The 17,136-nt window shown below is 39.7% G+C and overlaps 1 protein-coding gene across 1 annotated transcript in view; it reads right to left on the reverse strand.

Annotated features, from left to right (window-relative positions):
* DCBLD1 (discoidin, CUB and LCCL domain containing 1) overlaps positions 1-16,888 on the reverse strand; it is a 31,944-nt gene extending 15,056 nt beyond the window's left edge. The window contains exons 1-2 of the mRNA XM_053460759.1: positions 16,635-16,888; positions 7,656-7,874 (exon numbers count right to left, since the gene is read on the reverse strand). Of these exons, the coding sequence (XP_053316734.1) occupies positions 7,656-7,874; positions 16,635-16,704 (289 nt within the window). The 5' untranslated portion in view covers positions 16,705-16,888. The remainder of the gene's footprint in view (positions 1-7,655; positions 7,875-16,634) is intronic.
* Positions 16,889-17,136: the final 248 nt, after the last annotated feature.

The raw sequence follows: 17,136 nt of genomic DNA on the forward strand, positions 1-17,136 counted from the left end.
AGACACTACAGCCCTGTCAGTGGAGTCGCACAGAGTCATGATCACACTGATAAAGTCAGAGACAATCCTTATTCCTTGCCTCCAAAATACAAGCTGATTCCGCAAAACTGCAGATACATATGGCCCTCTCCCCACAATATTATAAGAAGCCTTCAAGCATGAAATGTAGGAATAAGAATGTAGCATTTTGTAGCAAGGATCAATCACACGATAGAAGTTTTATTTTTGTTTTGTTTTTTTTTAAAGATTATAAATAATTTATAGTAGCAAAGATTAAACATATTGCACAATAAAGAGATAAAAGCATACGAATTTGTGGCAGATTGAAAACACACAGAAACAGATGGTATACACAGATCTGCTTGAAAGCGCTTCAATGTGAGATAATCACTTTGCAATGCTAATTTTTAACCCAGCCACTGCAAAATTAGCCCATGATGTACTGAAAGGGTTAAAAACCCACCCACTTGCATGTCTGAGCAACAAACAAAAAAAATTAAAAAAAAAAAAAAAAAAAAAAAAAAAGCTTGTTTTGCTTTAACCGGAAATTGTTTTAATTTTCTTATTGCAACATTACATTGAACTAATTAACCTTTTTGATCTTTAAAAAATATTTGAAAATGGACTTTCTAATGGTGTGAATTCTAATTTGCACCTACTGTGTTCTGGCAACATTGCAGTAATTGCCTTGCTTGAGCTGGCATTTTAGTCGCATTACATTTGTAGAACATATAAAGACACGGCTTGGATTTAAAATGTTACACTATAAAAGCTCGCACAAGACCGCTTTTCTGAACCATGCTGATCCTGATCAGTAAGGGGGAAAGGCACCATAACCCTATAGAGGTCTTATAACAGTCAGCTAAAGGGACCCTTCAGTCATCATACTTGCGCTAACAAATCGCCACTTTTGAATTTACTTTTAAAAAGTTTTTGCACAGCTCCTTGGCATGTGATCAGCCAAAGACATCACCTACATAGTGCACATGCACGGTATACCCATCCCTAGCAAACTCAAGCGCACGTGACATTTTTAGGGTGTGTAATGAAGCTTTAAGCAGCCAAAACAAGGCTTCAGAACTGCAACATTTGAACATTTTCTATTTGTCTTTTTTCGTTAAAGAATGCATATTAAACTACTTACAAAATACTTTAATATGCATTGATGGGGGCTATATGGGGCATTATACTTAAAAACAGATAAAGAATTTGCATATTTGTCAATGTTAAATGCACAATGGATTCAATGGTCCTGGCAATTAATCAAGATACTTATTATAAATGGCTTGGATCATTAGCATAACCGCTGTAAGTGATGAATATCCTCTGTGATGGTGTATTCTTCAGTGCATCACTTGCTAATTATATCTTTTACATCTAATGAATATATAACCTCATCAGAAGCGTCTTTAATTGCTGGCATTGTAGATTCAGCAATGGAATTGTTTTTATAAATCATTTTTCACACTGGATTTAGATCCTGGGAGGAAATAGAGTTGTCATTTATAATAAGTATCCCAAATGATAACTATCAGCATAAAATAAACTTGTACACCACAGAATTTCCTAGGTCACTAAAAGTGAGAAAAACATTATAATTTGAACTGTTGGAAGGCACTGGAAGGCTGTATTTCCCATTAAGCAGACCAGGCAAGCACTAAAGTATTTTGTTGTAGAATGCTGTGTAAGAAAAGCCTGGTTTGCTTATATTACAAGTGTTCTTGGCACAGGCGTCCTGTGAGACCACCTGTAGAAAAGCAATAAAGAAGGGTAATTTCGAATCTCATGTTAGGTAGGAAGCTTGGACATGAACACACCAGAAAGATCTTAAATATAAACAAGGTTACAATTTAAGGACCACCAACAAACTACAGTTTTCCGTATCTCAATCTACACAACCATATAAGTAATAAAAGTGTCAGCTACAATCATGTATACCCATGACAAACCCAACAGATTGAAGCAGACAGAGTCTAGAGGAGATAAGAATAACCACCGTCTCTGCAGGCTGATAGGAGGTGGACAGATCATTCTGTGTCAGGGTTAAGGAGTTCTCATCCATGAAGGGTAATGATGCCCTTATCTATCTTCTTCCCCACCAGGGAGATCTTAATAATTCACTTGGAGCTTATTGCTCCACAATGAGTTATGAACCTATCAGTCAAGAAAAGAAAATGCGTTCAGTAGCCTTCATCAAAATCTGTGGCCTGGAGCAAGAGGCCTGTGTTGGCTTCCTCGGCTGGACACCAGCAAGCATGGACATTTTGTCACATCATGAGAGCTTTGTTCCTTGTCAGTCTGATTAAAGAAAAACGAACAGGCAATGGAACAATGTGCTCCAGAAGCAGCCACAAGAGATTTGTACCTGCCACCGCACCATGCAGCAAAGTAACAGATGACAGGGCACTGAGAGCTACACACAACAAATTGTGTGGAAAAACAACAGATCTATTCAAGCAGACAAACCGTCCAAGAGGTTTAACCGTAGGAACATTCAGGATTGCTTGCCAGAAAACATTACTATCTTAACGTTACAGAAAGAAACAACATAAAGAGCAATTATGGCTTTTTATTAATGCTCACTTTAATAAACCTCACATTTTTAGTAATCCCAAGGAACCAAAATATGAAACAAATACGGTATGTTTTAAGTGGTCAACGTCAAAAGCAAAAAATAACGAATCTCCCATTTTTATGGTTCTGAATTTTTTTTGTGAAAAAAATTATAAAAAGTATTAATAGATTTTAGAATGCATCCTTTATTGTTTTAAAACGATGTATCATTATATGCAAATCACAATAGCATATAAAAAACACCACTACTCAATAGGGTGAAACTTTTTATTGGAGCCCCATTAAAAATGTGCATGCAAGCCCAGGAAGTCTTTAGTTTTGCACAACATTCTTAACAGACATCCTCCGAAAAGGTTACAGTCGCCTTGCCTAATAAAAACCAAGGCTACACATATGCCCAGAAACTTTGGCAGGCATAACCAAAATACACCATAAAATGAGAACCACTGAAACAGCAAAGCTTTGGTAACAATTATATAATTATAACATATTGATATAACATGCATTAATGTACCGACTCCTACATGACGCTGTCAGCTTCTGAGCTATTGTAACAATGCTGTGAAAATATGCATTCTATCCTACGTTTACTGTATATGTTATGTTCCTTTATTGGGGAAACTAGAGATCACAAAAAAAAAATAAAAAAAACATTATATAATTTACTGAACAATCTAAAACACAACATAAACCGATTCTGACATCTTTCTAGGGATCAAGAACAACAGATGAAAATGTAAACGAATAATGCACTGGCTTTCAACATAGTGTGTATAGCAGTCTAAATGAATGGAGCTCCTTTGTGGAGCCATATGGACACTTAACTGCAGGAACCCAGACCTGTAAATAACATGAAGGTGCAAATTGGAAATAGAATTCAAAGTAGCCCCCGCCTGATCTGGTTAACAGATGAAAGAAGAGACAAACCCAACTGTAAATTACATTAGAGTCTCCAAGGTATATTGTCCTGTCAAATAAAAAGTGGGATGGACACTTTAAAAGGACGCAACTTCATGACATGCAAACCATTCAGTAACCCACTAATAAAGAGAGGCGTAAGCCTTAAAAGAAAGGAAGTGGCTTTGAACAAGGCTTCTGATGCTATTTAGAAGAGAGAGTGGGAACCATTTCAGAGACAAGCCTTTCCACCCACGCATATACATACCTGAGACATTTCAAGATGGGCTGACCCTCAAGCAGTTCACAATCGACAATTATTCCAAGAACTAATTCAAACTGGTCTTTAGGGAATCAGACAAAAGACTCACACGTAATACAGATAGCAAAACCTGTATTAAACCAGGGACGGCTATTTCAAGGTCTGCATTTTAAGGAGCCCCACTTGTCTAGCACCATGTGCAACATAAGATACACCGCTTTACACTCGTGATATAACTTTACATAGAAATACAATTTTAATAGTGATGCCTGGATCATCTTATCGGCCCAATCCCTCACTCCAACAAAGCTGTTTGAGAAGGCGTCTTGGAGAATAGCCAACCTATAGAAAAGTACTGGGGTTGTGGGCGCTCTGGGGAAGTCACTGGAGTGCAACTTCAATAACCAGTGGCCCTAACCAGCCAGCTGCTTTAATGACAGAATCTTTACCGGACTCCTTAACTTTCTAAAGGATGAGTATTGGAGTTACTTTACCGAGAGGGTGGTGGAATAACAGAACATTCTTCTTAGTGGTGGAGGCTAATGTAGTGAGGGATTTTAAACATGCACCGTGAAAAAAAAAAGTTCATCTGAAAGACAAGTCCAAGATTAAGATAGGGTTCTTTACATTAGAAAATTAAAATAAAGATTAAAAAAACAAAATGGTTATATTAATTGAGCAACTTTTTAATAGTAACTGATAAGGAAGGATTTATCGGACTTCAACTTCATGATATGTGTATGTGCAACACTAGACCGGCATGAACCTTGGCACATAGCAGCTAGAGAGAAAAGACAACAAACATGACTCTGCTATCGCTTAACCATGGACCGAATAACTTGTTTAGTCTGGAAACCTAAAGGACAATCTTATTATAAAACCGATGTCTAACATTAGAACGCATTATATCACGATAGGCAGAATTTCAATTACTGTAGTTGTGCCATCGGTTCCTACAGTTGTGTTTGCCTCCTTTTATACCCTCCCCCATGCTAATGCTTAAACCCTTAGGCAGACAGGCTTTTATTCTGCCCAGACAGACAATGCTTAGACCCCCTGGAAAGTACTACATGCAAACTCAGCAAAATCTGCTTGGCCATGTGTGAAGGCAATGGGTGTGGAGTCACGAAGTGTGACTACGTGTTTAGGTGGGAGGAGAAGGTATGCTAGCAATATGCTCTAACCCAAAGAAACTGCATACATACAGAAATCAAACAGGTCAGACCGTTTTGTATATGGTTAATTCTAAATAGATGTTTCTTGGGTAAATATTTACCCTTAAATACAAACACAACAGGAGTTGCATATTTACCTCTCTAATGTACACATGGCACCCATACTCACACTTTGGGATGGGGAAAAAGTACAGTTTCTACAACATTCGGAAAATATTTTCTATTCACATTCGGCTTTTAATGCTGTTGACTGTTGCATGTTTTACCTCCAACAGGACAGAACTCCACTTGCTATTACAGATTTGATGATCCAAGTTTAAGTTTAAAAGGCATTTTTAAATTTAAAACAAAACAAAAAAAGGTGAAGTTTGAGCCAGCAGAAGAGGCAATAATCCAATCCTCGGTTACTGCCGATCATAAATAGGGTGAGTGCACCTACCAACAGGGTGGGCAAACGTGTCAGTTACCCCAAACGGCTTTCAGATCACTAGAAAGTCCACCACCAAGGCCCTGCGAATGTAACTTTACTTGAGTTTAATTAATCAGTTTAATTACTTGAGTTTAATTATCAGTATATGAAAAGGGAGACAAGATTAAAGGGGGTCACTAAAACATATGGTATGGCTTCATCAGCTCTCCCACTCTATGGAGCCATCAGTTAATTGTAAGGGACATAATACTGTATTTAATAGGCCTCATGGCAGCTTAGAAAATCCTACTGACAAGGGATCAGACATTGATAATACCCGGTGGTAACCACCAGATTTGTTTACATAGAAACACGCTGAAAATACAGAGTAAATCGGAACGCTTAGGACACTAGATTGCCAGTTTCTTAGAATGAAACATATCCACCGCAGGCCATTTTTATAAAATTGCTATTATTCTTAGCAAATACATGTATATTTCCACTGGTATATACTCGGAACCTTCTGTCAGATTGTACGATAATGAAGGAAATACCAGTCAAAGGGCCACAGACAGGTAACGCTCTACAATATTGTCTTCAATGGATATCCAAGTACTAAATCCGATGAGAATGTTTACACTAAGAAACTATGAAATTATGCTCCAACCACAAGTGGGGATTAAGGGCAAAGTGCTGCATTTACTTAATGAGACGACCTGACCGCTAAACGACAAGCACTGGAACAATTACCTAATTTCATTAGTAACAATCAGATGCTTTTATTTCTAAATACTGCAAATTTGCTTCCAAGGCTCCCAGGCTCTATAAAAGCAACGATCTGATGCATTATATATATTTATATATCATACGCAGAAATCCTCAGTGTGCTCTTATTATTATTTACTGTTTTATATAGCGCCATCATATTCCGTAGCGCCGTTGTTAGGGATGGACCAGCCACATAAGCATAAGTATTGCAGGAGAGTGAGTAGGAAAGGTGAGCGCTTGTAAGTAATGTAATGTTGTAAGTGTCCATAAAAAAAGTGGTTCTTTTACTTTCCTATAAATGGACATTGGTTTGAAGACGCACCCATGGGTGGATCTGTAACCTACGTGCAATGTTGCTTTGGATTTAGATGATATACATTATCCATATGCACACACATTTTCATTAGGACATGGTATTTGGTCAGGGAAAGAGACACAGGTATAACATACATTGTAGGGTTGGATTAACCCCTTAAGGACAATGGGCAGTCCCTAAACCCATTGAAAACAATGCATTTTGAGCCCGTACATGTACGGGCTTTGTCATTAAGGGGTTAAAATCCTTGCTGCCCTGAAAGATGCATTTTTGATACCTTTACCCATTTAAAAAAGGGGAATCATGAATCTCGCTCTTCTGCTATAAATGGTTTTGTATGGAAGGAAATACTAATTTGGGTGACTAAAACCCTAGGAATACACATTTTACAAGCAATATTATGACAAAAGCTACCTGCCCTTGGCATGGAGGAAAAGTGTTTTCCTGCAGAGTTTTTCAAGTAAATTTACACATTTTAACATGTTGCCGCAAAGAGGTGTCAGGACTAATACTTATATTTAATGTAATTAGGGTCCATGTGCATTCTTGTTAGCGTTTCTCTTAATTAAAACAGTACACTGGCTTTGTGTAATTTAACTGCTGGATCTCCATAAACCAAAAATATGATATTCAGTCTTTGGACAGAAGACTTTTCGTAAAGTATGAGAGAGAAGGAAGCGACCAGCTGTGATTTAACATTTCACACTTCAACGTCATTCGCACTTTGACACTTTATTTAGTAACTGTTGCCACCAAACAAAAATTGTGGTGGGGGTCTAATCATGGTGGTATCAGAATATCAATGGAAGAGTGAGCTTGCTCCAGAAAATGACTGGTAGCTTTACAGCTGCTAAATTACAAGTCCTTGATCCTCAGACAGCATAAGGTGGGACACGATGCAAAACTACAAATAACTGCAATGTTCCTTAGATATCAAAAACAAAGAAGTATTAAGAATAAAATATTAACAAATATATACATATTAAGTAATATACTTTAAATGAACAGACAAGACTAGAAAAACTGCCTAACATGGGTGGAATAGTCACTTGTTCTTTTAACAGTAAAAATACATGTTGCCAGTGCCTTTAAACATTTGTAGAAGGTCTACAGAGCTGGTGGACATTACAAATTCTGCTCCATATGCAATACAATTTGGGTGGATCTAAGCATTCACATTCTAAGTGACCTTTTCTCCTTTACACACTTTTGCTAAGTGGATTTGTTCTCACATCTGTTACGCTGTGAACTTACCATATTCTGTAGAAGAGGATCCCTTGTAGATCTTGAGGTACGCAGATTCACAATCCCGAGACTCTATGTCTAGATCAGCCAGTTTCACATATAGGCTTTTACCAGTTGCCACTTTGATTGTTATTTCACAAAGCGTATGGTTCGGGTATGTGCCAGGGTAGTTCTTAGATGTCAACGTTCCACTTTCTTCATACATGATCACGTGTCCACATCCATCCACTGTGATAAACAGAGGGACGTCATCAATAACAATAACGGGATGCATTCGAAACATATTTACATGCAGAGGAGTCAACAAAATAATTCTGTGTAGAAGGACATATCCACCTACAAGATGTGTACACTAATTAATCAGAGAGGAGTAACTTTATAGTTTAGGCTGTACTATTAAGCTATACACCATTTTAGTGGGTGTAGTGGGGGCACTATTTACACATAGTGGCATGTCCAGAATCATGGTGCTACCATTATTGCTTGAAGAGCTCATTTGTATGTAACAACTACAACCTAATCCATACCAGCCATTTTGATTGACCGTAACCGAGTGCGTATTCTCACCACCCGCTAGAGTTACTGTGTTTGTTTAGTTTACCGATCCAGTCTAACAATCAAGGCTTATGAATTCAAGAAATGGCCACATCCTTTCCACAAGAGACAAACAGGAAGTATTATTTCCCCCGGATAGAAGTACTATAAAGATATCCCAAAATCGCAGCGAAACCAAACTGAAGTAAGAAAGAATATGAATGTCACCGTGGTCACATACATGTTCTTCCGGAAAGTTAACTCCCAAAACAAACCTCTGCCTCTAGTAATCAGACTAGGCAGATAAACAGGAAGCACTGATACTATTAATCCTGTGGGAAGTTTATGTTTTGATTGTTATACCCATGTCTATAATGCAGAGAGCATTAAGCATAAGGAAAGTAGCCTCCTACTGAATACATTCCAATCGTCTAAAAAATATATATATTTGTATTTTAGTGCATGTGGGGGTCAATTTTGCATGGTCTCCATGTTATGGTATGTCGATTGCTTAGTTAATGGAGTTAGAAAGTTAACTTCTGTCTCGCGTATATCCTTCACCTGGATGGCAGCAGGAGGCCATGTGGGAGCTGCAATGGAGGACTGTGAGGTAACAGCACAGACCGCCTTTGATTTTACAGCTCCTTGAACAGGTCTGGGGGAGATCAGCACATCTCTCCAACCGGCATGATACTTGGGAGGTATGCTATAGCACAGTGCCCAAGCACATGCCTCTCCGTTACTTCTCTCTATTTAGCACCCATAGTACTGACAAGTAGTATGCACTTTCCACTAGAATGTTAATATTGAATGGGAAAAAGCCCACGTGCCCTACCTTAAATTAGACGCAGGCATAGGCAAAGCGTTCAAACAAGGCCGTTTCTGTGGCAAGGTTTGTGAAGGTTCATAGAACATTAAATTGTCCACCACAGACTTCAATAAATGTCCACCATAAGCAATGTTGGTGCCTACCTCATTCACATGCATTAATATTCCCCAATCCAGCTGACTTTAATATTACTTTATAGTGTGTCATTAGCAAACCGTAACAACGTTGTGTGATTTGTACAGATAAAGGTATTTGTATTTTTGTGTATGTTAAGATATCTTTGCATGTGCTATAAAATACATTTTAAAATGTTGGTTGCTAATATACAAATTTCACACAATATTTGCATTTTATCTCCCCGAGTACCATCTGGCTTTGAACTTTTTAATATGATCACATATTTATGAGATGCATACAGCCTGGAAGATAGCAATTCAAGTCCAGAAATCAAGAAACGCAGCCATCCTGGATTTTCCCGGATAATACTTAGGATGCTTAGAGATAGCCGGTTTAATTAGTAACTTTAACTTTAATTAGGGGGATCAAAAAAAAATCCATCAGGATTGCAGGCTTTGAGTGCTGAAATAAATAGTCTTTTGTAGATCATCAGGGCCTATGTCATCCGTATGTAAAATATCCACATGCCCACACAACACGCCTAAATGAGTTATATACCACACTAGCCATGTTAAATGTACCATAGAAGTTGGGATAATTAAGCCCAGACTGGAGGTGGTCCGTATGCATGTGTGGGTGAGGAACAGCAGCATAAGTGCTGAAAGAAGATGGGGGTAGACCAGCAGTCACAAAGCTGCTATGACAAGACACAACAGTGACAGGCAACGAAAGATAAGAACATAAACACAAAGCAGATGTATTTCCAAACACGGTATTCGTCATACTGCTGCACTGCATGAAAGCTTTACATCTGTCACGTATGTTTAGCAGAGTGGAAATATAATTTGGCCTGAAGGGGTTTATGTGCTAAACAGTAAGTTGTAGGTGAACGGCAGTGCAAAGAAAATCATTATACGATTGCATTAACTACAAATTCTGCCTTCACAAACAAGAAACTAGCCACGACCGGTCATTTTATAACGAATGGTTAATGAAATTAACATTAACCATTAACATTGCTCCAAGTCAGCTCCTGGGACAAGGGTGCCCTAAGAAAATCTCTAGAATGTGTATTTATTTAATAAATATACGTATTGTCACATGTGACATAGTATTACCTATTAAAGCTTTTTGAGGAGTTAAATGATATTGCCTTCTAAGGGACTGTCAATAAGTGTATTCCGGGACAAGCTGCAGGTAAGATACATAAGGTAAAGACTGTAGCTGTTAAAAGATAGGAAATCTTTGCGTACGTGAAACATTCCCCTCGCTTCCACTTGTTCAACAGCCGCACCCTGACTTATCTTCCCAAATAAATCAATTAACCATGAATTTACTGTAGGTTTCTCGTATTAAATGCTGTAATGTGATATAATTAATGATCACAAAAAAACCCCACCAAAAATAAAGGTTGATCTTCTCTTCTAATGTGTAATCATTAGAACGTACTTTTGACACGGTGTCATATCAGCCCGGACCTTGCTCTATTAGGCACACTTTCGTCGCTAAATACAAATTAAATTATAAACACACCTAAAGCTTAATCCTTTAAGTAGGTACACTCCTGTAACCTCAATATTCAGAGGTCCAGAAAGTGCCCTTCCTTTATCTGATGCAAAATATATACACAGCGCCCTCTGAACACATTCTTGTGGTTCTATCTAATGACAAAACCAAACTCTCAGGAAATCCTCCATGGATTAAAATATGAAAAGGAAACATGTGGAACGTCATGTGAATAGCAAACCCCCGCAGATGTCACAGCAGCTCCAGGACGTGGAGCATTTACAATGATCAATTGTCTAGAGTTCACTCTGGTTTTACAGGAGACACAGCTACAGGCCGCCAAGTCAGTCCTTTCAATGATCAATGACCTTCTAGCCCGTGGCCACGACACTCCATAATCTGAACAAGGTCTAGTTAGATCATATCACTAACTAGCTGGCACAGTACAAAACTTAAAGGGATTCTCCAGTGTTCCAGGCAGACTCCTGAACAAAAAAATGCATATTAAAGTACTTTGTAACAAGCACCCATTACACCTGCCAAAATGAAACGGTTTACTACCGTGTTTCCCCGAAAGTAAGACAGTGTCTTACTTTCTTTTTATCCCTAAAAGCCCCACTATGTCTTACTTTCGGGGTATGTCTTATATTGGGAAAAAATTGAGAGTGATGGGAGTTATGATGTACTTTTAGAGCATAATTAGATCATGAAAAAGACATTGGAAATGGTACAGCATAACACCCATCACTCTCACACACTTACCAATCAACACACCTACCAATCCACACGTATACCAATCCACACACATATACACCAATCCACACGTATACACAAATCCACACACATATACACTAATCCACACACATATACCAATCCACACACATATACACCAATCCACACACATATACACCAATCCACACACATATACACCAATCCACACACACATACACCAATCCACACACACATATACACCAATCCACTCTCACTTAATGCTTTCCTACCTTTCCTTTCTTCTTTCAGCTTCTTTTCCTCCTCTTCGCTCCTCTTCTTCAGTTCTGTCTTCTTCCTGGTTCAGAGGGCACGGACAGCGGTGGGCGCGGCTTCAGTGTTGTGCGCCGGGATCTGACAAGAAACCCCGGCGCACAACAGCTGTTGCCGCGCAGATCACAAGGGAGCGGTATCGGAGGTCATTAACAGACCTCCGGCTCCCTTGAGTGATTTTAAGCCGGGTTGAACCCGGCTTAAAATCACTCAAGGGAGCCGGAGGTCTGTTAAAGACCTCCGATACCGCTCCCTTGCGAGCCTGCTCCTCCAGCGGCGGACATTACTGTCCGTCTCTGGAGGGGTGCCGGGTGCCGCAGGTTGGCACCCCCTGGAGTGTGGCGCCCTGTGCGGTCGCACACCCCAAAGGTCGGCCCTGCTCTAAGGGGCCGGCCTTAGGGGTCTGCGGCCGCACAGGGTTTAAATAAAAACATCGGGGTTTTTTTTCAACTTTATTTAACATCCTCCATGTTAAATAAAGTTAAAAAAACTTTAACATGGAGGATGTTAAATAAAGTTAAAAAACCCCCCCGATGTTTTAATTTAAATCCTGTGCGGCCGCAGACACGTAAGGCCGGCCTTGGTGGGGACTTCCCGGCCCCTTAGAGTGGTGGACCCGGCAAATCCCCCGTGTTTCCCCGAAAGTAAGACATATGTCTTACTTTCGGGGTACGGCTTATATTAGCCGACCCCTCTGAAACCCCCGATACGTCTTACAATCGGGGGTGTCTTACTATCGGGGAAACACGGTATTAGTAGAAGCTGAAGAAACACCTCCGATATGTTCTAATGTTTTGTGCCACTGAAATCAACGGTAGCACTTTCTGCTCTTGTGTTTGAGAAATCTCGTTAGACAACCCCCTCAGAATGCTCACAGAACAAAGACAGAAATGGGAACAAAAGAATGAATGTTCACAACATGGACAAATGTCCATATGTTTTTATATACCAGAGAATGGGAAACATTGCTTTCTGACCTGTGACACAGCAGAATTTTCACAGAAGGTTCCCAGAGCAGGACAAGGCACTCAAGCCACATGAAAAACTACCAAAGCGTGTTGTGTTTTGTTTGAAACAGATCAGCAAACTAAAACCTCAATGTAAACCTAGAAAATGCCAACCTCAGCTGGATTTTGGCCAGCTGGTTTCTCTCCAAAGGTCTGATGTAAATTAGCTTATGAAGGTCTGTTTGCATTTAAGCAACTCAACCTGTTCTGTCTTCACAGTAAATGCGTTTGCTCTTAGAAGGACCAGGTCTTGTCCAGGTCAAATTCTACTCATTGAATGAGAGCTGTTTGCTTAAAACAAGAAAAAAAGATAAAGATTGGCAGCACGTGGAACCGCTATAGCCACATATTTAATTCTGTTCTCAGTAACAGGTATGCAGAGCATTCAAAGTCCACCTTAAAACTAATGTGAATAATTAGCTATGAGATGTGTTGTGAGTTTAGGGAAAGCTGGCCTATGTAATTTTAAAAGTGAAGGAACAATGCTTTAAGAGATGTATATGTGTATGAAGAAAAAAAAAATATTAATAGAATCAGATTAAAAAAAAATTCAAAACATTGTATAGTTATGTTTTGGTCTGTTACATGGTACTACATATTAACCATTCGATTGTGTTTTACCTCTGTTATCTTATCCCAATGTACTAGACAAAAACCATGACTGCTCAGTGTGGTGATCGAACAGGGAAAGCCATCCAAAATATCACATGACTGACAATGGAAGCTTCCAGGTTGTCAAAGAAAGGTTATTAAAAACACTTCTCGTCAATGCTGAGGCTTCCACTTAGTTATTGGCCACTAGCAGCGCATCTCTCATCACTTACTGCAGTTTGTGTATTGTTATATATAAGCACAACAAAATTAGGGCCACATTCCCAGCGATCTTTGGCAAAGCTGAAGTCAAATTGCCACTTTTACTGCCCCAGCCTGCGTGAGAAGTCTGCATATGACCCACATAGAAACAGCGCGTTGCCAAAATGGGCGCAAATCGAAGCCTTCATTTTTGCCAGTACACGGCTTGACACAAGGAGAACCTGACGTCTTCTGTTATCCGGCTGGAGGGTGGCGGAAGGAAGCAAGGACACCCGACACACTCCTTCACCTAGCTAAGTTCCCCATTAAATAGAAATATATATACTTTACATATAAGGAAATTACACAATTCAATGCGTTTAGAGTTTATTAGATTAGGCTTTGTTAGATATCACCAGCAACAAACACAGTCTTCCTTGCAAAGGTTTAGCTATATTAAAATAGAACATGGCCAAACAATAGTAAAGAAAAGGGAAGCACGGAGGAGGCCTTTGAAGAAGTATAAATGCTTTGTAGAGAGGTGCCACTTCTAACAAACATAAAGAGAGCAGCCTGGAAATCCTACAGACATATTTAACAGACACGATGATAGGATCAAGCTGAGCAGGACTTTATCTCCCACACAGTCACAGTCTCATGTGAAGCAAACCATTCCCTTGATAATTCTACTGGAACCAGTACAACCAGTAAAGAATGATAATATAAGGAAACGTGTCTGTGTGTAACCAAATAAGATCTTCCGGAGTATTTTACATAAATATCACAGAATGAGACATGATGTCAACAAAAATTAATTTCCTATCAGAAAAGTGACCTGTTTTTCTAATGAACAGCATGAATAATAACGGCGCTACAAAACAAAACCTGGAACTAGGTCTCCCAAACAAGTAAAACTGATGACTGATTTGTCCAACATGGCATCTGGGACATCAATCGTGTGGTCACCAAGTATTCCCTTGAATCAACCAAAGACAATTAATAGGTGTTGAGGACCTCCCACATTTTGCCCTTTAGGTTAACGGTTCGAGTAGATATAAAATCTGATATAGAAAAAAAAAAGGCTCAATAAATGAACAATCTATAAAAGTATTCAGAATTACACTTTAAGGGGAAAAAGCGAGCAACAATTCTTTTGCTTGAGGCCAAGTAACGTACGTACCTGTTACAGATAGGACTTAAATATATATAGTCTACATCGCACTGTTAGCTTGTTTTGGAGAATGAGATGGCTTCTTCTTCACATAAATAGAAAAGCTACAGTATATCAAAATTAGTATAGACTTGATGGCTTAAAGGGAATGCACAGTAATTTCTATTCTATCTTCAGTAGACCTGGGCAACAGCGGTCTTCCAAAACTTCCTAGAGTATAACAACAGGGATCAGGGACAGACATTAAGGCCAACATCCAGTGTGGATCCGCCATGCGAGTGGCAGCAAGGGTAAGTGCCCCATGCCATCTGGGAATGATCAACTAAATTTGATGGCAGATAAGATCCATTGGACCCATCTAGTCTTCCTTGAGCTATAGTCAAGATAGCTTTATACCTATCCCATGCGTTCTAAAATTCCTTCACTGTATTAGCTTCTGACACTTCTGCTGGGAGCATTTGCCCAGTTTAGCAGTTAGCAAGCTTCCAACCGTGATCGTTATAACAATATACCGGGCAGCCTTGCAGAAGGTTCTCATACTATCCTGTGTGTGTTGGAGCAAGAATGTTTGATTCGAATCACACAGTATACCTGTATATTTCTAGAACCCATGATTAAGGCAGAAGACATTCACATTTTTATATTTTAGAGTTAAAATGTTTTAGCAAATACAACCACAGGCTGATCTGTTTTTGTCATACTATTTATTTCAGAATGTAAGACTATTTGGGTAAGCAGATAGCTGTTTTTAGCCTTCTTTTCTAGAAGACATGCATTTACTAAACCATAATTACCACTAAATACATACAAAAATAAAACGCTCTATTCCCGTTAAACAAGATAGCAACCAGGAGTGAAGCACCAGTTCAAATAGAAACATTTGGCCCATTTTGTAATCAACCCTGGATGTTCTAATAGATTAAGGATAGTCTCATGCGTGTTTAAATTCCCTCAACTGTTTTAGTCTCTTACCACCACTGCTGGGAGGCTGTAAGATTGTCAAGGTACGTAATCAACAAATACAATTATACAATAAATAAAAGAAACTGAAACTACTATTAGACAATCACCAAGATAGAATACACGCGTCTCATAACAATTAGTGATTCACTAAGCCTACATTTTTACACTAGGATTTGAAAAGGGTTAACTATGTCGTCTAACGAGAAAGTGGGTTAAAAGAAAGATGCCGGATAACGATAAGTCATTCATGTTTAAAACACAAAGCTTACATGTCTGCGGCAGACACTTCCTAATCGATCCAATGTGCACGGGCTACTAACACGCAAACATGGGACACAGGACTGAACGTATGTCTATCAATACGAAACGCATGGGTCAGCGCACCTCGACTGTCCTCAATGAACCAGTCAACGTGATGTGACATTATCCAGCAGGGAAATCCACATACAACACCGTTCATCGATCTCTTATTTGATTGATATAGCACCATCATACACTGCAGCGGTGTACAATAACTAAACAGGACATGAATCAAAGGAAAGGGGTGGCTGTTCAAATGAGCTTACAATCTAGGAGGAGGTGTGGATATATTACCAAAACACCATGCAAGTTTATCCCAGTGTAAGCACCGATTACATATAATGTATTTAGTGCCATCTATACAGACACGGGATACAAAGACAAAGTGGGCAGTGATGGAAACTTACCGGTACTGTATTGGATCTGGGCTCCCTAAACAGGAGATTTGGGGGGTCTATGGGTTACCCCCATTTGCAGCTGGGTTCAGGACTGATCTCAGCCATAAGTGAGAGCGGGGTCAGGGCAAACATATAATTACCCCCAGTCACCCCACGGCACATGTGATCCTATGGAACGATTCCAGTGCCAGAGCTCGCACAACCTCATCTCCCACACCGAACTTTCTAACCCAGCATTCCGATCCCCAGCCAGCGCTACTCTCACAGGTGTGCGCACAGTACTTTCTAAAGCGATTTCAAGAGAGGCGCAAAGTTGAGCAAACAACTCACCTAGCGTTTCTGCCAACAGCAGCACAGGGGCAGATAGGGAGAGCCCCAGCAGGGCTAATAATCCAGCCATAGGGTCAGTCCGGGAAAGCCCTTTGATCCAAAATACGACCCCAGCTTTAGATCCACGACCTTTCCTTTAGATCCACCTTTCCTGAAAAGTTTATATACGAAGTGCAGCCAAGAGCAGGGTAAGGTGAGGCTGCCCTACACTCAATGAATGAGAAGCACACACTCACACTTCACCCTTCCTCATGTGTCTGATCCTTGCTCTCAAGCCGCTTGACACAGATCCCCGTGTGCTCCTCCTAAACCTGGGGGAGGGCGCAAAGCCGGCAGTCCTGAGCGCAACAGCGGCCCCTAGCGGCCATGTTACTTTTTGCCTGTAGCCATGACCTGAAGCCATATCAGTTATAGTCTTCTATTGTTTCACTTGCTCACCAGTATTGGGTTTAGTCTGATTTGTGTCCATTACAATAAAAAATAAATAAAGAGAATGATGAAA

The sequence above is a fragment of the Spea bombifrons genome, chromosome 3 (assembly GCF_027358695.1).
Source record: "Spea bombifrons isolate aSpeBom1 chromosome 3, aSpeBom1.2.pri, whole genome shotgun sequence".
In the NCBI taxonomy this organism is placed as follows: domain Eukaryota; kingdom Metazoa; phylum Chordata; class Amphibia; order Anura; family Pelobatidae; genus Spea; species Spea bombifrons.